This window comes from Vulpes vulpes, chromosome 11 (genome assembly GCF_048418805.1).
Source record: "Vulpes vulpes isolate BD-2025 chromosome 11, VulVul3, whole genome shotgun sequence".
Lineage (NCBI taxonomy): Eukaryota > Metazoa > Chordata > Mammalia > Carnivora > Canidae > Vulpes > Vulpes vulpes.
The window spans coordinates 1,754,018-1,775,278 of NC_132790.1; the positions used below are offsets into that span (position 1 = coordinate 1,754,018).

The 21,261-nt window shown below is 45.1% G+C and overlaps 1 protein-coding gene across 1 annotated transcript in view; it reads left to right on the forward strand.

Annotated features, from left to right (window-relative positions):
• Positions 1 to 21,261, forward strand: part of LGR4 (leucine rich repeat containing G protein-coupled receptor 4) — a 101,002-nt gene that overhangs the window by 67,245 nt on the left and 12,496 nt on the right. The window contains exons 3-10 of the mRNA XM_072725365.1: positions 6,153 to 6,224; positions 7,476 to 7,547; positions 15,782 to 15,997; positions 16,851 to 16,922; positions 18,673 to 18,741; positions 20,070 to 20,141; positions 20,316 to 20,387; positions 20,785 to 20,853. Of these exons, the coding sequence (XP_072581466.1) occupies positions 6,153 to 6,224; positions 7,476 to 7,547; positions 15,782 to 15,997; positions 16,851 to 16,922; positions 18,673 to 18,741; positions 20,070 to 20,141; positions 20,316 to 20,387; positions 20,785 to 20,853 (714 nt within the window). The remainder of the gene's footprint in view (positions 1 to 6,152; positions 6,225 to 7,475; positions 7,548 to 15,781; positions 15,998 to 16,850; positions 16,923 to 18,672; positions 18,742 to 20,069; positions 20,142 to 20,315; positions 20,388 to 20,784; positions 20,854 to 21,261) is intronic.

Genomic DNA, 21,261 nt, shown 5'->3' on the forward strand with positions numbered 1-21,261 from the left:
CCCACTTAGCCAGCGCTGTCCCTGCTTCCCCCTCCTGGGATCGACGGCAGACAGAAAATATCATGTAGCATATGCATTGAGAAGAGAGGATATAATCGAAAACCCTAGCTTCCCCTGGAAAGAGCCGCTAATGTGAGCCCGTGGACCTTATGAATAATAAATGCGTACGAAACAGATTCATAAAGACATTACACACTGAGCCACTTGTATCCTGTTTCCTGGAATGGCTCCAAATCCAGTGGGAGAGCGGAAGTCTGACGGCTTGCCCTTTCCCCATCCTCCGCCCTTTCTCTGTCTCTCCCCTCCCTGTCGTTGCTCTCTCTGCTTCTGAGACTGTTGCAACAGGCAGAATAAATAGGAGTTGCCTTGAGGTAGACTGTGTCCCCATTTGAAGTCCTGCTAGACTCGTTCCAGCTCTGTGTGATCATGTGCACAGCCCAGAGTGTGTCCAGATGATCCTGTTGACCGGTGGACTCGTTCCCGTGTTTCGGGCCCACCCTCCACTTCCCTAAGAAAGTGCACTCCCGGAATATGTTAAGAAGGAAAATAGTTGCCATTGCACTTTAAAATCTAGCCAAGTGGTTCTTTCATGTCGGGAGAGTGGGGGCGGGGGGGGGGGGGTAGGGGAGCAACTTGCAGAAAGGAGAGGAGAAAACTTGCAGAAAAGAGAAGATAAACAGGAAGCTTTCCCCACCCTTTCAGTAGCAGTGGAGTCCTGAGTCCTGCTGGGGCTTAGTTGCGGCCTTACAGCAAATACCAAGTGTCTGCAACGCGTAGGGCCCCGTGCAAGGGAAGACAAAATGAGTACGACTCGGTCCCTGCCCATAAGGGACATATAGTACGGCTTGAGGGGATGTGGCCAGAATAAGATGTGTGCCCCGTGAGAGCTTTGTCTGATACCGGTGGAATCAAAGGAAGCTGCTAGCATGATGGTTTCGTATTTGTGGCAGTATCCGACTTGGACACTACTGATGAGCAATGTTTCACTTGGCAGAGACCGGAGTCGGGGTATTTCAGGTGAAGGAAGTGTCATGAGCAAAGAATCAGAGATGGGGAGGCAGGGCGTGCTAAGCCGTAGGACACGGGGAGCGTTGTGGGATCAGGTAAGCACGGCAGAGACGATCCACGGTGGAATTCCAGCTAAGTCAGCAGGGGAAAAAAAGCCTTTGGGAAAATGCTCAGAGTTGTGCTTTTTTAAGATGTAGCTCCCACAGTGTTATAATTAAGTGGTTGAGGCAGGAGTCTTGCGGAGGTTCGTGGCAGTTATCTGGTGGAGGGTGGAGGGGAATTGGGGGCTTAGACTCAGGTGACGGCAGGAAGAGGAAGAGTGAATGGATTGGAACCTTGCAAGGAGGCTCTTGGTCTTTGGAGAGAGGAGCTTCAGGGTGCAGAGGGGGAGGAAGTGATGCCTGGGACCTTGTCCCCTTAGCACGCAGAAAATTGTACCATGTCCACCTTTCTGTTCTTACACTGCTAGTTTTCCCCCTTTAGGTCTTCACGGCCATTGGAACAGTAGTAATAATGGATATCTGTGTATCCTCACTTAGCAAATTAAACGGGTTTTCTGGGGCCAGCCAACACATCCTCTCTTTTTCCATGAGAGTTCGCATTAAAAGAAGCACAACCAAGACTCCTCTACGTCCCAAATAAAGTCCCAATGAGTTTTAGGGCCTGCCCTCACCCTGGGATCCCATCCTTAGCCCCTTTCCCACTGCTCGTCTCTGGCTGTGGGAAGGTTGGCACTGGTGGTCTTGGAAATTCCTCTGTGGCTGCATTCGGGAGCTCTTAGGTCCACAGGCCCTGCTTGGGGCTCCAGGCTACCGGGGGTAAGTGTCGATGCTCGGAGCAAGGCTATTGCCCAAGTCCACTCTTCCACCTCTCGGGGAGGTATTTCCCAACGTCTTGGTGACACACCAGGGGCATTGACGTGAATAAGCAGTGGCGCTGGAATGCTGGCTCCTCCGCCTCCCCTCCGTGCGCCCTCCGCCAAGTCACCTGGCCTCCCAGGGACTCGGAGAAACGGGGCCACGGCAGTGAGATGATTAAAATGGAAGAATGTCCCTAAGCCGTGGATCTCCCGGCCTGCGACTACTGTGGGCTCATTCCATAGGCCTCTTTCCCCTCAGAGCTCTTGGGACTTTGTCCCTAACCCTGTTACTTATTCACTTTGCTCTCCCCGGATCTGAGGCTTTGATGCGAGGCGTCCCCAGCGTCTACTATAAGAAAGTCTGCTCACGAAAGAAGCAAAATGGGATGGGACTTGGGGGCACGCGGCTGCTGGACCTGTAGAGCCTTCTCCAGGCTGTCGTGGTTAGGACTCATGAACGCGACAGCTCGGGAAGCGTGTGTTCATACAGCCCTACGGGTCCCCTGTCGCGCTCCGTTGGCACCATCCACTGCATCCTCCAAGGGTTTATCTCCGGAGAGGGGGCCTGTATTTCGGCAAAAACCACACGTAGGGAGCTCCTTTGGTCATTTCTGTTCACAATAAGTAGTGGAGGAAGAGAGGATCCTTCTTGAAGCTCAGTTACTCTAGTTTTCCCTTGGCCTATAAAGGGGGCAGGGATTTGGGAAGAGGGAGCAAGGACCTTGGCTGAGGTGGTAAACAGTCTTTTTTGTTGACAAGTAAAGGTAATCAGGTGCTCTGCATTTTGCCACTTCCCTTGTTATTTTTTAAAAAACTCTCTCATGCGGCCCTAGTGTAATAGATGGAGCTCAAGGAAAGCTCATAGATTCGGGGACATTAAAAACTAATGTTAGAAAAATCACGAATCCTGTAACAACGTCAGTCTGTTTATGGTGTTTGTCTTTTACTGGACCTGAGCTTTTCTGTTTTTGATCTTTTAAAAAAATTATATTTAAGTAATCTCTGCATGCAGTGTTTGGCGGGGCTCAAACTTACAGCCCTGAGATCAGTAGTCTCCTGTGCTTCCAGCTGGGCCCGCCGTGTGCCACCCCTCCCCCTGCCTTTTTTTTTTTTTTAAGATTTTATTTTTGAGTATAATCTCTACAGCCAACACGGGGCTTGAACTTACAACCCCGAGATCAAGAATCGTATGCTCTACTGACGGAGCCAGCCGGGTGCCCCAGACTCGAGCTGTTTAAGGCAGATCTTTGAGATAACCCGGGCAGCAGCCATAGTCACATGATTACCTGCAGCCCTGCGGGGAAAGAAGGCTACGGCCCGTATGGTACGATGTGATTTTTTTTTTTTTGAAATGTGATCTTTTATTATTATTTTTTTACTTATTTAAAGATTTTATTTATTTATTTGAGAGAGAGAGGGAGATCACAAGCAGGGAGGAAGGGCAGAGGGAGAAGCGGGCTCCCAGGACCCCAGATATGCCTGAACCGGAGGCAGATGCTCAGCCGACTGAGCCACCCAGGCCCCCAGAAATGTGATCTTTTAAATATTCCCTTTACGGCATGAGCATCCTTAATTGAATCTTAATTAGTAAATCTGAGATACAGAAAGGCCTCTTCTATATCTCAGATAGAGAGAGAGCTTGCACCAAGTGTGCATTAGGGTAGACAGTGAGGGCCGGGGGCTGTGGCATGGGAATGGCGAGTATTTTCAATGGGGAAAATTCTCAGAAAACGGTTTCTGACTAATGAGTTGACGTGTTGGTGGGTAGTAACACAAGTGTGAGATGCATGCCCCGATCTGGGCACTGCTTGTGCTTGACCTAAAAGGCCCATGTGCAAGAAACAACCAGGAGCATGTAGCCTGTGTTTACGAGTTCTGGGGGTCTGCATAGGTGACGCGTGTTCACGGAAACTGACGTCTTCGCGGGCAGTAACGCTGGAGTCGGGTATTGGAGGAGCGAAGGTGAGGTTGGGAGGTGACGCCCGGGAAGACCAGCGGTGGCGCTGGCTGGGCTAGAACCAGGAGGGTTGCTGAGGACAAATCACTTTAAATATTTTTAACCTTCAGGAGCTATTAAGACTCTTTTTCAGTCTCTCTCTTTACACATGGTGAACCTTGGGAGGTAAAAGGCCGAGAGCCTGATGGTACAAAGTAAGCTATTTTGAGTCTGGATCTTGGGAAGCCTTGAAAGGTATGAGGGTGCCCGGTGTGTGCCGAGAGGGCTTTTTAGGAGGAATTTAGTTCAGGTCGACCCTGTGCGACACCCGTGGTGCTGCCTGAGAAGCCAGTGTCGTGATCCTTGCTACCGAAGAAGTAATTTCACGTAGTCACTCTTGGTTTCTGAGTCCCCTGGTTCTGCACCCGCACCGGCACCGCCTGTTGCCCAACACACACCTTCAGGCCACATCCCTACGGTAAGGCGGGTAAGGATCAAGCGGTGTCCTTGCCGGGGCTATTTGCATTTTAACTGGGACAAAGAGTTCTAGAGAAAATAACGTGTCTAAAAAGTAGTTTCAGGCCTCAGTGACTTCAAATGAAGGAGTGTTTCTTGTGTCCCTAAAATCAGGGAGTACTAGAGAGGTGGATTGGAAGGCGAGGGGGACCAGAGGTCGAGGAGGGGCATGTCGTACCCCTGGTGCTTAGTAGACACTCATGTTTGTTGATGAACGAACGAAACTTTTCAGTGAACGAGTGACTCGATGAAGGCGGCTCGAGGTGCAGGCTGCTTGCAGGGAGGAGAGGGAGGGATGAAAACGGAACCTTTAAAGGAGGGATTAGAGACTCCTAACTCTGGGACTCGAACAAGGGGCGGTGGAAGGGGAGGTGGGTGGGGGGTGGGGTGACTGGGTGATGGGCACTGAGGGGGGCACTTGATGGGATGAGCACTGGGTGTTGTGCTATATGTTGGCAAATCGAAGTCCAATAAAAAGAAATTAAAAAAAAAATAAAGGAGGGATTACTAGGACTTGACCACGTGATCCTAGGGCACAGGGAGGGAGAGCGCTTTAAAAAAAAGCAACTTACAGGGATCCCTGGGTGGCACAGCGGTTTGGCACCTGCCTTTGGCCCAGGGCGCGATCCTGGAGACCCGGGATCGAATCCCACGTCGAGCTCCCGGTGCATGGAGCTTGCTTCTCCCTCTGCCTGTGTCTCTGCCTCTCTCTCTCTCTCTCTCTCTCTCTCTCTCATAAATAAATTAAAAAAAATTAAAAAAAAAAAGCAACTTACAGATACAAAACCTGTTGCGGGGGGAAGTGCCCCTGGTGAAACCAGGCCATGTTGGGGGACAGGGGAGGGGGGTCCTATGCTTAATGTCCAGGCACACGGCCCTTGTTCCTAAGTCCGGCTTGGAGACCTCCCTCCAGCCCACCTGTGTACAGGTTACTCACTCGAGCGCCTGCCTTACGTCCCGCTCCTTGTCCCTAAAGTCCTGTGCAGCTTCTCCTCCCGTTTCTGTGTGCCTGGGAAGTGGGGCGCGACAGGAACTGTGGGCTCAGACTGTCTTACAGAAGGACCCCAAGAATTCTGGTCTTTTCCTTACTCACCCTTACTCCCCGTTACATTTGTCACTTTAGAATTTCTTTAGGGAAACCTTTCTCAAAAACACCCCGTACATACATACACGTCTGTGTGTGCATACACACGGGTGCACCACCCCCCCCCCCCCGAATGTGCCTGTTTGCATTATTGTGGTGGGAGTTAAAAGAAAAAATTCCAGAGACATTTATCTCCTTGGGAGAATCTTATACACACACATATATGCCTTTGCTTGGAAAGTCCTGCTTATAGTGACTTTCACTTTTCGCTTCCCTTTTGCACAGAGTACGCCGCCCTTGGTAATGGAGAGATAACAGGCCGACTTGCCTCCGGGAGGCATTCCTCCTTAACAGACTGGTTTGCTCTGATCTGTATAAACACTCCTGCCTGCTGACCAGTGGCCTGTATTTATGAGGCACTTGGAAAACACTGCAAGCTGCAGAGAGTGACCATGAATAGCAAACTTAATTTGGTTTAATGTGTTTTGGCTTGCTTGACCTCACCAGAATAAAAATGTGCCTGTTTGAATTATTGTATTGGGAGTTAAAAAAAAGAAAATTCTAGAGACATTTATCTCATTGGGAGAATCTTGGGATCGCTTTAGCAAAGGTTTAAGTCCATGTTGAATGTCAGACAGACTTGAGAAATGTTTAACATAGAGCTTTAATCACAGATTAGTTTATTGTGAGTTCTGAATTTTAAGAGCCTGAATTACAATTTTTTTTTCTTGCTACTTTTTTCCCCCTAGACGATTGGCTGGCAACGACCTTTCTTTTATCCACCCAAAGGCCTTGTCTGGGTTGAAAGAACTCAAAGTTCTGTAAGTAATGCAATTTTAGAGTTTCACAGCTGGCTGTGTATTTTCTTTTTGCATAGTCAACATGCTTGGAGCTAGGGTAAGCACAGTTTCTTTTAGTTCAGGATTAAAAGATTTAAGGAGTGGCCAATGGGTAGTGTGGGAGGCGAGGGCTGATTTAGGCAACCTTGGGTCTAGATAACAAAAGTTAAAACTCTAAATAATAGGTGTTCTGACCTTCAGTGCATTACAGTTGAATGTATTAGGCTTTTTGTGGGGCTAATGGATTGAATCAAAATCATATTTAAGCTTTACTGGTAGAGCTGTTTGTACTTACCGGATAGCTGTAAGAACTTTGAATTAGCTGACCCCAAAGGGAAAAAGGCTTACAAAAGCTCGAAATGTTAAAATCCTTTTTTAAAGCCAAAAGGAATTAAGACGTCTGTAATTTACAGAGTCTGTGAGGGACCAGGAAATAAATTCCCGGCAGTGGGTAGGGGTTTGGATCATGGCAGATGAACAGGTGAACTGACGGCCACTACCTTGCTGGGCAATCCTCTGCAAGTCACTGGACCTCTCTGGTTCGGTGAGTTCTGTGGCTTTTACCCTTCCGTTCTGTGGTCGTGATTGCTGTCAAGCAGTCACTGTATTAGTATGACTAGAAGTGGCTTAGACAACAGCAGTGACGACCTCATTTTCAGTACCAGTAAATGCCTCTCTTCTCTCTAACCGTTACATACAGTTGAAGCTCTTTTTCTGCTCCGGGCCCTCCATTCACTAAGGACGTGTCTGCTGCTCCCTAAGAGCTCAGGGTCTGCAGTCTTCTTGGAAAAATTGGCTTTACCTAATGCCCGTGTTTCTGGGCTCTGCTTTATTCCAGCTTGAAAAGGCACTAGGGACTCCAGCCGGTTTGCTTGTTCTACCTCTCAGTTAACTTGTTACACTTCCTAATTAACCTTAACCGTCCCTAGGGTGATGAATATTAATTAGGGTGCCTTAGTTCCTGAGAGTGAAAGATCCCTGGAAACGTGTATTACCAGTAGGTCTGTGTCCAGAGATGGCTTGGGAGAGCGGCTTCGGTTTCATCGCGGGCTTTATAGCAAATGCTTCTTGCTTTTTTTGCACTTCTCTTTCCTTGGGTGCTTTCCGCCTTGACCTCTCCTCCTTTCCTGCCTTTGGAAATATTTTTTTGGATCGAAAGGGCTCTGAATTCTTCTAATAAAAAAAAAATAGTAACAATTGCTTGTTATTCACTAACCAAAAATTTCCTTCCAGAACCCTGCAGAACAATCAGTTGAAAACAGTACCCAGTGAAGCCATTCGAGGACTGAGTGCTTTGCAGTCTTTGTAAGTAAGCTTTTTTGGTTTTCTGCGTTCTTAAATCATCAGTAGACCCCTCTGGTTGCTAACGATAAAAAGAAGTGCAGTCCCAGGAAAAGGGGAGATTTATTCTCTCATCTGGGATGAAACTGGGGATGGCCAGGTGCTGCTATCAAAATGCCATTTGGTGAGGGACAAGGACGTGGTTCCGTTGACCCCCTCTCGTCTCAGGTGCTGGGAGAGATGTTACCAGCATACACCGCCAGGTACGATCCCCGGAGCTTGTGCATGGCCGGGGATCCCCACCCCTCCAGAACCAGAGTTACGTGTGTACAGAAGGTCTAAGCGTCTTGTGCCGTGATGGTCGGGAAACGCCAACAGCCACAGAGACATTTCTGTTTTGGGCAGCCCCGATAATCAGAACCAACTCATTATAATTCCCCATCCGTGGGCCTTGCACTCACTTTGGACATGGTGACTTAATCTCTTGCACTGCCTTCTTCCCAAGTTTTTCTTTTTGAAGAGGGTTTGGTTTTATGTGGAGTGTTCAAGATTTTAACTTTTGGTTTTTACCATGTTCAAAAGCTTGGTTTTCATTCATTTCAAAAGCTTTTTTTTTTTTTCTTTTAAGATTTTTTTTTTTTAGGGAGAGAGCATGCGTGCAAGCAGGTGAGAGTGAGCGGGGTCAAGGGCAGAGGGAGGGAGAGAGACAGCGAGCGAGCCTAGGGAGACTCTGCTGAGCCCAGAGCCCTACACGGGGCTCGGTTCCATGACCCGGAGATCATGACCTGAGCAGACATCAAGAGTCAGACGCTCAACTGACTGGGCCACACAGGCGCCCTAAACGCTTTTTCTCCTTTTTATTTATTTTATTCATTTTATTTTTATTTTTTTCCTAAACGCTTTTTCATATAGCACTTCACTTTGTTCTTTTTTGCATCGTTTCCCGTATGTATGTAGGTACATGATCCGAGAACAGTGATCGCTGCTCCCGCTGTTCTGATACCCGTACCCCACCCCTCCCTTCCCCCTCCAGTGGGGCGATCCAGTAGGCAGCAGTGGCGTCCCAGCGGCCATGCAACATCCATGGAAGACTTTGAAGAAGCAACTGTTTTTATATTAAACCAACATTTCTTAATGACTAGAATGAATATTATAAGCTAGTGTTGTTAGGGCTACAACTTTATAGTTTTTCTCATGTTTGGGACTAGAAGACCCAACCCCTCTGTCTCCAGGGGCATCTTAATAGAAGAGAGTGAGGAGCGCTGAACTGATGCACGTGGGGATTGCAGTTCGTTTTCTGCCAAGATTAAGAAAAGCCATTAGCATCTTTATCGGGCTTGTCTGGGTTTGGATCTCCACTTTGCCACTTGCTAGCTGTGGGAGGTTGTGCAAGTTACCTAAAGTTCTCCATACAGTAGTGTGTTCGTTACTTGCACGAACAACACTTACAGCAATATCTGACGTGTGGCATCTACTGATGATAATAATGAAATATTTTATTGGTGCTTCCTTTTGGTTATTAGTTTATCCAATTTATATAACCAGGTGACGGGGATGGCTGAAAGTAACGAAAAAGTATTCATTAATTTGTTTTTATTTCTTTGGAAAAGTATTCTTTTAAACGAGGAGCTTGGTTAGTTAGCCTGTCATTGTACCAGAGTAAGGAACGCCCGCGTACGCTGCATCGGCGCATGTCCCGAGTCCAGGTACAGCGGGAGGAAGGCGTAGTTTCTCAAAGTGTGGCACTTTGTCCACTTGCATCGGAAGTACCAGCTTCTGTTAAAATGCAGGCCCCTACACCATCTCCTCGATGTAATGGTATTTTCTCTTTAAAGGTAGGACCTAGGAAACTATATTTAAAAAAATTTCCCCAGGTAATTCTTATGTACATGGAATCACTCTGATATAAAACAAAATTTAGTTCACACGTATACGTTCTGGGTTACACAATTAGATTTTAACTATATCATGTAGTCGTGTAATCTAATCTGCCCCATACGTCTTTTTTTTTTTTAAAAGTATACTGCTGCCCTATGTACTATTCTTTTTTTTTTTTTTAGGCCTTATTTATTTATTCATAAGAGACACACAGAGAGAAAGAGGCAGAGACCCAGGCAGAGGGAGAAGCAGGCTCCATGCAAGGAGCCTGACATGGGACTGGATCCCAGGTCTCCAGGATCATGCCCTGGGCCGAAGGTGGCGCTAAACCGCTGGGCCACCTGGGCTGCCCACGTCTTTCTTTCTATTGCCCTTTGCCCTTTGAAATAACTTCGAATGTAGGCTTTTATAGGAAACGCCTGTAGTAGAAGATTTGATTGAAAATGTTTGAACTGCTTGTCTCATCTGCTTGCTGATATAAAACCATTTTTAACCCCCCCCCCCCCCAAAACACATCACTGGAAATTAGACGACCTTATCATTTAGATTAGATAATCTCCTGGTTGATGAGAAATGAATGTGAAATTAAAATGTGTACTAATACAGGGTGCCTGAGGGGCTCAGTTGATTGCGCGTCTGACCCTTGATTTTGGCTCCGGTCATGATCTGGGGGTCATGAGGTCCAGTCCTGTGTTGGGTTCCAAGCTCAGGGCAGTGTGCTGGAGAATCTCTCCCTGTCCCTCTCCCCTCCCCTGCTTGCTCTCTCTCTCTCTCTCAAATAAGTAAACCTTTTAAAAACATATGTGCCAATAAAACATATCCTACGCTGTAAAGGTCAAACTTTAAAATGTATCTAATGTCATCAAAAAGGAATATCCAAGGGATTCACCATTTAATTTCAAGTTTCAATAGAAGTTTAATTAAAGGCACAAATATATTAAGTCGCTAATTTTGCCACAATGCCAAGTTACGGAGCGTAGGATTTGTTATTTGCCGTAACCATGTGCGTAGACTCTGCGGAGACTCCTTCAGTGAATCCGTTGAGACATGGGACTTTGTCACCTCTACACACTTTGTGACCTTGGACACATGTACCCAGAGGGAACCATCCTACCCCCTCAGACCTGAATTCATTAGATGTTTCAAATAGTCATTTTCTTGTGCTTCTTCAGAGTTCATTTCACTTCAAGAACTTCATGCAGAATTGTTCTTATTTCCCAAGACTAAAGGATCAAAATATTCGCTCGTTTGGCCTGGTTTGGAAGGCTGAGAAAGGCAAAGCTAAAAATCTCTGAGTTTTAGAACAGAAAAACTACCAGGAAAACATACAAGTAGATTGTGGATGAGAAGCGCGTTAAAGTCCACGTGACATTTGTTGATCGTGGAGATGATCTTGAAGTGCTTTTCACAGTAGTTTTCTCCCTGTAATATTTTTAAAAAGCACGTTGTGCGCATCACTCGTTGAGTGAATTGCGTGGTTTAAATTCTCTCCAAAATTGGGAGAGGGGTAGAGGTGGAGAGGAGTCAAAGCAAACTATTTTAAAAAAAGGGGGGGCACGGGGACCTTTATCTGCATCAGAAACACAGGGAGCCGTGTCAGACCTGTTTCACCCAAGAAGGAAACGCACTCGGGTTTGTTAGCTTAGTGGGTGTAGCAGTCAAGTCAGATACAATTGAAATTTTGTCATGGTGTCAAACAGTCTTATCGGCCCTCGAGTTCAGTTTGCAAATCTGATCTTCAGACCCGAATTACATGAAAGATTTCCTTGTGGTTCCAAGCAGCGCTTTCAGGGAGCAAAGGTCGCAGGGCTGAAACCGACCCGAGGTGCTTGCGCACGACCAGCACCAGGAAACCTCAAAGGGAGCTGGTGGAGCTCGTGCAAAGGGCCTGCGGAGCACGCTGTGTAAGCGTGTCCAGATTGGCTCCACCGGATTTGTTTTTTTGCCCCTTAAGTTAGGTTACCCGTACATTGAGCGGGAAAGGAGGATTTCAAGGACTGAAGTTCCTAGGTTTTCCACAATAACGTGTTATCCTGACAATTTGTACTTGAAACCGGTAACAAAATACACCACTCTATACCTAAGTTAGACGTTGAGGGGAAAAGGGAAAACTCTTGATGACACAGGATGGATGTTGGTAACAGACATTCGTCCGCAAAATCTGCATATGGACTTGTCACTTCATTTAAGGCACGAAAAAAAAAAAGCGTGTGAGTCTTGGTAGGATAAGAAACAGGCTTTTGAGAATAGGGAATAGAAGCACATTTTAGAGACAGAAATGGTAAGGGAATTCAGTTAGGGCAATGTTAACCCTTTAACACCTGAGGTACACTTCAGTAATCGTTCTCTGCTGCCAGGGGACCGGCCCACGTCACCTCCCGACCGGTGAGATACCTGCTGCTGCTGCTGCTGTGCATCTCGTGAATCAGTGGCAGTGTTTTTTGTCTCTTAGGATGAATATTAAATATCAGGTCATGGGTACAAAGTCCTGATTCTGACGGTGTCTCTGTGAAACACTGATCTTGGTGGAGCCGCAGACTACATTTTTTAAAAAAATTTTATTTATTCACAAGAGACACACAGGGAGAGAGAGAGAGGCGGAGACACAGGCAGAGGGAGAATCAGGCTCCATGCAGGGAGCCTGACGTGGGACTCGATCCCGGGTCTCCAGGATCACACCCTGGGCTGAAGGCAGGCGCTAAACGGCTGAGCCACCCGGGCTGCCCCGACTCTTTACATTTATGAGTGTGCCCCCAACATCCGCATGTGGATTTAGGTGTAAGGCTTGACCACGGGGTCACCACCCATCCTTTACCTCACTTAGCTCCTTATTTACGTGCCTCATTTTCCCAGAATTCTTCCTTAGATGCAACTTTACAATTTGGGGATGTTTTTAGCACAGAGGAAATTGTGCCAGTGCATGGGCTGTTATATCACTGTCTTGCACAGGAGATAGTTTCCTTGCTATCTGAGCTCAGAACCTGCGTGGGTGTCTTGCCCTGAGCCAAGGCCATCTCTTTCTACAGCGGCACATGGCACAGTGTCCTGCAGGAGGGTAAATGGTGTACCGAATACTGAAGTCAGGCTGGAAGGGTGGGGATGGCCCTCCTTACAAGACTTTACCACGTCTTAATGAAAGTGTAGTGTTTTGGCACTCCACTGAATTGAAGCCCTCTCTCCCTTTAGGGCTTCGTTCCGGTGGAGTGTTGTATGCGAAAGGCGGTGAGCCTTGCTCCTTATCCTGTTGAATAGGAATGCACGTGATCACCAATACCACGGCATAGGCAGTTCAAACTTTTAAGCTGCTCCAATGCTGAGAAACTGGAAAGACACTTCCATTTGTACAATTAAGATACAATCCAAGTCCCTTGCCTGGCCTCACGGGGTCTATATGACTTGGTCCCCATTTGCACCCCCAGCTAGGTCTGCCCTGGACCCTCCACACCTTCCTCGTGTGTTTGCGTCACGCTGACCTTCTGGGACTTGCTGGGACCACAGCCCACTGGTTTCTGCGGAGTCTCTGCCCTCTGGGTTGCAGTTGGAGTAGCTCCTTCTTAGAGATGCTTTTCCTGACCAGTGCATTTGAAGGAGCTACCCTCCCCCCTAGTAATAGCCTTGTGAGTCTATCTCGGGACCCTGTTTATTTATTTCTTTTTTTTTAATTTTTGTTTACTTATTTATGATAGTCACAGAGAGAGAGAGAGAGAGAGAGAGAGAGAGAGAGAGAGGCAGAGACAACACAGGCAGAGGGAGAAGCAGGCTCCATGCACCGGGAGCCCGATGTGGGATTCGATCCCGGGTCTCCAGGATCGTGCCCTGGGCCAAAGGCAGGCGCCAAACCGCTGCACCACCCAGGGATCCTGTTTATTTATTTCATAGCGCTCCATAGGCATTCTGTAGTCACTTTTGTGGGCCATTCTCCATTGGAATGCCCATCTCGTGAGGGACAGGCCTCATGTCTGAATTGACCATTTTTTTAATCTTTTGTGCCTGACAAGATGCTCAGGTTAGAGGCTTTGAATAAAGTGCAGAAGCTTAAATTAACGACAAGTGGAATGTAATTGCATTAACTATGTAGTTACATTATATGGTTGATTATATGACTATATGTCCAGTGTCTCTCTTCCCCTAAGTGGAAACTCCTGAAGGTTGTGAAGTGTGTGTGTGTGTGTGTGTGTGTGTGTGTGAGACAGAGACAGAGAGGGGGAGAGAGAATGCTCTCTACCCATTACAGCCCATCTCCTAAGCCGCTCCACAGCCAGGACTGCGCGTCTGTATGTCGACGATGCCTGTCTCTTCTCCGGGGTTGGTGCGAGAGGCTCTAAGGAATAAACAGGACGGAAAATGCCTGTTTCTAAAGGGATTCTTACGGCAGCTGCTCAGTTCCCTGCCCTGTTACTCTCTAGTGCTTATCTCGACTTTATCAAAAAGCAGCTACCATCAGATCCTCACCAGGACCAAGGGTCCTTAACCCCCGCTAATCCGGGCCGGGAGCAGGTGGTTGGGAGCCGGGCGCAGCATTTGCCCGCAGGGGAAAGGGGCAATTACATGGCAGGCGCGAGCCGAGGCGGCCGGAATCGGGAGGACAGGCGGCCCTCTCAAAGTCCGAAATTCCTGAACTCGACAGCTGCCGCAATCCATGTCTTTAAAAGCAGGCTGTCATTGGACTTTTCACGTTTTTCGTGTTCCCTGATTTTCTCCAAGGGGGTCCACGCCTGGAAGGTAGGAGTCTAAGTGGTGAAGCTGTGTCAGCAAGGGATTCGCGCAGACGGCTGGCATTAGCCCGGCCACACTGTCTGTCCTTCAGCATATTACCGTCAGGTTGTCCCCGTGTCAGGGAGCGATCATCCCAACGATGACGCCTCGTGGTGCGGCCAGCAACACTCGGGACAGAATTTTCCCAGGTTTTTAGATGGAGACTTAATTTTTTAAGTTTGAGTAATCCTATTGGCAAGGTGTCTTTCATTCTAGAATTTTGGGAGAATTAAAAGAAGCCCTAAGGCCAAAATGACATCGATCGGAGGGAGCTGTTGAGTTTTTCCTGTGGACGGTTTGTTCTTTTCTTAGTAACTGTTAATTTTGAACTTAGTGCTAAGAGAGGAGAGAAGGTTATTTGACCAGGACATGACACTTACAGTTTTAACTTGGTTGGTGGCAGGAAGGATCATTAAAAATCTCTTGAAATGATTTATTGCTGTAAACATTTTTTGGGGGGTAAATATTTCCTTGTTTTTCCCCCCCTTTGGTACCAAGTCAAAATAGCAATTAAATTTAATGTCAGATATTGGTTGTGATGTAAAATTTTAAGTATAATAGCTTGTTTACTCAGCTTAGGTTTTTTTCTTTCTTCCTTTTTCTCTTTCTTCCTTTCTCTTTTCTTTCTTTCCTTCCCTCCTTCCTTCCTTTCCTTCCTTCCTTCCTTCGTTATTTTCTTCTTTCTTTCTTTCTTTCTTTCTTTCTTTCTTTCTTTCTTCTTTCTTTTTCTTCTTCTTCTTCTTCGTCTTCATCTTTGTCTTCGTCTTCTTCTCCTTCCTTCCTTCCTTCCTTCCCTCCCTTCCTTCCTTCTTTTCTTTCTTTCTTTTCTCTTTTCTTCTCTTTCTTCTCTTCTCTTCTCTTCTCTTCTCTTCTCTTCTCTTCTCTTTTTTCTTTTCTTTTCTTTTCTTTTCTTTTCTTTTCTTTTCTTTCTTTTCTTTTCTTTCTTTTCTTTTCTTTTCTTTTCTTTCTTTTCTTTTCTTTTCTTTTCTTTTCTTTTCTTTTCTTTTCTTTTCTTTTCTTTTCTTCTTTTTTTTTTCTTCTCCTGTACTTTTGATTGAAATAGATTCCAAAACATGAAATTCTAGCTTGGCCTTCTTGAGAATTTTCTTCCTTTTTTTTTTTTTTTTTTTGTTTAAGAAACCTCATTTTACTATAAAGTTAGTTTAGCCAGAGATTCTCGAAAGATTGAGATTTGCATTCATCCCTTTGTTATGTAAGAAGGGAAAGAACAGACTTCCACACTGTGGTCTCGAAAAAGCGGCTCAATTTTATGAGACTTTCTAGAGAAATTGAAGAAAGAAGGAATGCCACGACTCTGGTCATTTTTGTAACTCCCTTCTGTTTTGGAAACTGGGAGGTGTGTGGGCCTTGGCTCGTGCTGCTAGAATCCGTTCTCGAGGGGATCCCTGGGTGGCGCAGCAGTTTGGCGCCTGCCTTTGGCCCAGGGCGCGATCCTGAAGACCCGGGATCGAATCCCACGTCGGGCTCCTGGTGCATGGAGCCTGCTTCTCCCTCTGCCTGTGTCTCTGCCTCTCTCTCTCTCTCACTGTGTGCCTATCATAAAAAAAAAAAAAAAAAAAAAAAAAGAATCCGTTCTCGAACGAGGTTGTTTCTGTCTCTGTCAGGCGTCTAGATGCCAACCATATTACCTCAGTCCCCGAGGACAGTTTTGAGGGGCTCGCTCAGTTACGACACCTGTGGCTGGACGACAACAGCTTGACGGAGGTGCCTGTGCATCCTCTCAGCAACCTGCCCACCCTGCAGGCCCTCACCCTGGCTCTCAACAAAATCTCGAGCATCCCCGACTATGCGTTTACCAACCTCTCGAGCCTGGTGGTTCTGTAAGTATCACCCCCTTAAACACCGTATATTGGGGGGGGCAGGCACAGATTTCTCGTGACACATTATCATGAAAGCACCTCACCTTTGACGGTGCTGTTGAAGAGATACTTGGTCTGGGGGAGTTGCTTTTTCTTTTTTACAAAATTAAACTTGCTGACGTCTTAAAAATACAAGGTAAGCTAATTAAAAAACCAACGTCTGCTCACTGTTGAATTGTTCTAAACCACGTGGCCTTTTGTAACCATAAGGAGAAATGGGGACGTTTAGCAAATGCTGGGACAGCTTTTACTTACGGACCAGCGATGTTCTCGGCGTGAGGAGGAGCCGCGTTGTTAGAGGCGCTCACAGAAGAGAAGCTTCAGTGGTATTTCAGGTTTCGACCAACTCGTCTGTTCAAAGAATATATATGATTCTCTGTGTTTTTCATCTTTGAAAACGTGGACTTTAAAAAACGGCATTTCTTTTAGAATCTGACACTGGCTGTCAGTGGTGGGAGGCGATGCGCTCCCTCCTGCTACTTCCCACCTCCTCCCAAGGGGAGCTCGCCAGAATTTCACTTTAGATCATGAAAGGCTCATCAGAGCTTTGGTTCTGGTATGGGTAAATATTAGAGAATCTTCAATGTGTGTACCATTTTCCTGCCAGAGATGCTTTCCCTCTTCTTTGGCATTCTGTGTTCGGCGAGGCGAGTCTGTGCAGCAGTGTCAAGAGAGGTGCTATTTGCTGTTTCCACCGGTCAAGGGTTGAAATGCTACCTACGTGGTTCCTTTAAGAGGCTATTTAGGCTTAAAAAATATTATCGTAGTTGCTACTGGTTGATGTAAAAGTCACCTCGATGCTTTTTTTCCATAGGCATCTTCATAACAATAAAATTAAAAACCTGGGTCAGCACTGTTTCGATGGACTAGATAACCTGGAGACCTTGTAAGTTGATTCCTGTTTCAGGTGGTTACATTGTGATATGGGTGATGCACTTTTGTATTTTGTTTCAGAAAAGGGGAAAATGATGGTCTTGTGTTTGGCTCACTATTAATTGGCTTTTTTGTTTTTTTTATTAATTGGCTTTAATACGTGATTAAAATCTTGCCATCAAGTAACACGATTAGGAATACTAGTCTCACGCATGGTTAAAAATGTTGCACCAGTTTGAACTTGGTATTTCTTTCAAAATTACATGTCAAAAGCAGCTCACTCTGTTGGGATGTCTGTCTACTTTCTAAAAAAATGTTAGTTTTGTTAAAATATATGAGAGACTGAGGTTCAGTTTTGGAACACTGAACCTTATAAAATTAATTCTGGGAAAAAAATCTTACCTAGTTATTAACCCTGGGTTTGAATATTTTCTCTGCTTTCTTGTATGCTAAATGAAGTAAAGCTTTCCATTAGGATACTTTTATTGTTGTTCCTATTAAAGTATTTGAATTGTACATTGCACCACCGTTTGAGCCAAAGGCATCGGACAGCTATGTGTAATTAAGAGGAGGCTTCTTTATTTTTGTTGTTTTAGCTTATTTTAGTTGTCTTCATTAGAAGATTTATAGGATTTGCTATTGTGGTATAGTAAGTAAGTCAGAATATGTCCCCGTTAGCTGGGTTAATGACATTTGATTGGAATGCTCAGCGTTTGTAATATTTTGTTTAGGTGAACGTTCTGGTTAGCTGTCAGTTAACGAGAAGACGTAGAATCTTTTAGTTCCTTATTAATCTACTTTCCTGTCTAAACCACGGAAGGATAGTGAACACCAGTGGATATATGAAGGTGGAAGTTCTTGAAGAAGATAATTCCAAGCTCAGTTATCCTTTACTAAGTATGTAAATGTCAGCGTAACAGAAGACCAGATGGATCTTCGGATGCTGGACCGCGTATACTCTTCCAATTATATTGCCATGGAGACTCTTCTTCCCGGCTGAATTTGTATTTGCCACTTCTCTTCCTATGTAGAAAAGGAAAATAAAATAGGTCCCTCAAGAGCTGGACTTTTGATTTTATGTTACTCTCATTCTGAAATCGACCATGATAATCATAGGCCAACATTCTCTTAAGGTTATAAAAGAAATGAAAACTTAAACCCTCAGAATTAAGACTTTTTAGTACAGATCATTGTAGCTTTTCTCTGTGCTAATTAATGTAACGTTTTCAACATTTTATAACCTACTTCACGGCGATAGTGCTGTGGAGCCATTATCGACCTTCCCCTTGTTCGTACTTCTGTCAGGTCATCCACCCGATAGGAGGGCTGAGGTCCTCTGCCCTCATGCTAGAATTTCAGGAAGCCACTCTGAACCCCAAACAGAAACTTTGGTTTCAGACCAAAGTTCTAAATATTCATTTAGAAATGGATATTCCATAGATTTTGTTTTATGGTAACTTTCCTGAGAAATGCCATTCAGATTGGCTTATTTAATGCACCAGCCATGTGTGATTGGGAATTCCTTGACCTTGTGAAATTAACTCAAAACTATCATGAATGATGAATTATGATTCTTTTTTTCTATTCAGAATTCTAAGAGAAGGTGCAAGTTAAACCACAGAGTTTGAAATGGCACTATGGTTGGGAAGGAGAGACTACCCTGCAGAGGATGTGTTTTTTTAAGGAATACATTCATACCAAATGCCTTAAAAATTGTGACTGCTCTTCAGTGTTCTAATATGTTTCCCCCACTTTTTTTCTAGGGACTTGAATTATAACAACTTGGGGGAATTTCCTCAGGCTATTAAAGCCCTTCCTAGCCTAAAAGAGCTGTGAGTATTGTTTTGCTCTCCCTGTATTTTCATATCTTTAGAATTCACCACCTGATGTTCCAGCAGTGATATTTGAAAACCTCTTTGCTCCATATGACACAATACACAAACACACATAGGCTCATACAGACTGGATGACGTTAGCGCAGACGGTTTTGGGCTTGGATCTCTGAAACAAGAGCCATAATGTATGGTCCTTGCCAGCTAGAAGCCTGGCGTCTTGGGGGCACTGGGGAGGCCTACCTTGTAGGACAGAGAATACTTCCTAGGTAGAAATAAGCGCTAAATGAAGAGGGTAAATGAATCATTCCAGAAAAAGGCCTCCCTGAGGACCGGGGTCATCAGAAAAGGTAGCGTTAAAGAGAAAGAATTTGACTAGAGTTAAAGGGTAGATGTGTGTGTGTGTGTGTGTGTGTGTGTATTTATTCGTTTATTTATTGTAAAGATTTTATTTATTTCTTTTAGTGAGAGAGGGAGTTAGAGCAGCAGGGAAGGGGCAGAGGGAGAGCGAGACTCTCAAGCAGACTCCACGCCTGGTGCAGAGCCTGGTTACAGGGCTCGACCACGTGTCCTGAAATCATGACCTGAGCTGAAGCCGACACTCTGACACTTAACAGACTGAGCCTCCCACGTGCCCCAAAAGGGTGGAGATATTTAAATAAATGAAAGGCTAAGGGGGCATTTTAGACATTGGCTCTGTCAAGGGCAGAGGCAGGAATACCCATGGCCTCACAGGGCTTGTGTGTCGTGCGTTGACGGCAAATCCTCTGAAGTGCCTTGCATAAGGACTAACTGCAGGTGCCAGAGGAATATAGAGGTCAAAACCCCTTAAGATTCTCACTCATGGTCTGAAGTTCTTCGTTGACACAGCAACTGCTCAGCGCGTAAGAGAGCCCTGAGCGATACCGGGGTAAGCCTGGGTTGAAGAAGAATTAGGGGGACCCTGGGTGGCGCAGCGGTTTGGCGCCTGCCTTTGGCCCAGGGCGCGATCCTGGAGACCCGGGATCGAATCCCACATCAGGCTCCCGGCGCATGGAGCCTGCTTCTCCGTCTGCCTGTGTCTCTGCCTCTCTCTTTCTCTCTGTATGACTATCATAAATAAATAAAATTAAAAAAAAAAAAAAAAAAAAAAAAAAAGAAGAATTAGGTATGTGGCCTCGGAAAGTATGAGGTGGAATTGAAACTTCCGTTTCCTCACACTTCTGGGACTCTCATGTAGTCGTTACCAGTTGTGTTCCACGTCTTGCTGAGCGGGGCTAGATACTCGGGTTTTAGCTCACCTCACAACAGGACACGCATTTCAAGATGTTCTTCTCCTCCCTGTTTAGGTTATTTCATAGTAATTCTATTTCTGTTATCCCCGATGGAGCCTTTGATGGCAATCCACTCTTAAGAACAATGTAAGTAGTTTTGTTTCACTATAAAATCATGTAAAGCATGTCTGTATGATGCCAGACATCTCAGTGAAAAATGAAAATTCAGGCTTTTAGATATGTGGACTTTGTGAACATAAAGGTAGTGTTGGACGGCTTGCGAACATAGGAAAACTTTACTTTTTTTGGATATTTTTACAGACATTTGTATGATAATCCTCTGTCTTTTGTGGGGAACTCAGCATTTCACAATTTATCTGATCTGCATTCCTTGTAAGTATTACACAAATTTTATTTTTTTATTTTTATTCTTTTTTTTTAGTATTATACAAATTTTAATATTTTGCAGTTTCTTAATATTTATGCAGTTTCTTTAATGGAAAACTAGGATGTATCACTATCTCATTGTTGCTCCAGAAGACAAAAATCTTTTATTTATTTTTTTTCCCTTGGATGAAAGTCCAAAGGACAATTCTGAAGATTTGTGAGGCTTATTTATGTGAACACTTAGCTTAATTATCACAGTTTCAGGTACATTCAAGAATTGAAACTGATTTTGTTTTTGGGTATAGTAGTACTATAATATTGAACTGTTTAAAAAACAAAATGAAAATATTATCTGTGAAAGTCCTTTATTTTAAATTCCCTTTTCTTTCCTAATTTCTTGAAGAGTCATTCGGGGTGCAAGCATGGTGCAGCAGTTCCCCAACCTGACTGGAACTGTCCATCTGGAGAGTCTGTAAGTGTGGCTGTTTGAAGAGGGGTAGTACGAAAATAACACGCGGGCTCCTCGTGGGGTGCCAGTGCTTTCTGATGATGATGATGGGTTTGCGTTGGTCTCTGCACTCTCTGTTTGTGAATGGCGTGCATAGAGATGGATATATATGGATATTAGATCTGAGGAGTTCACTGAAAATACAAGGCAGTAAGCAAACACCAGATTTGAGGCAGTGCTTTGGGAACTCACAAGTGGCGCAGCTGATGTAGGGTGTCCAAGGAAGCTTTAGGGAGGAAGGGTGACTTTTTTATTTTATTTTATTTTATTTTATTTTATTTTATTTTATTATTTTATTTTATTTATTTTAGATTTTTATTTAATTATTCATGAGAGACAGAGAGAGAGAGAAACAGAGACAGAGACAGAGAC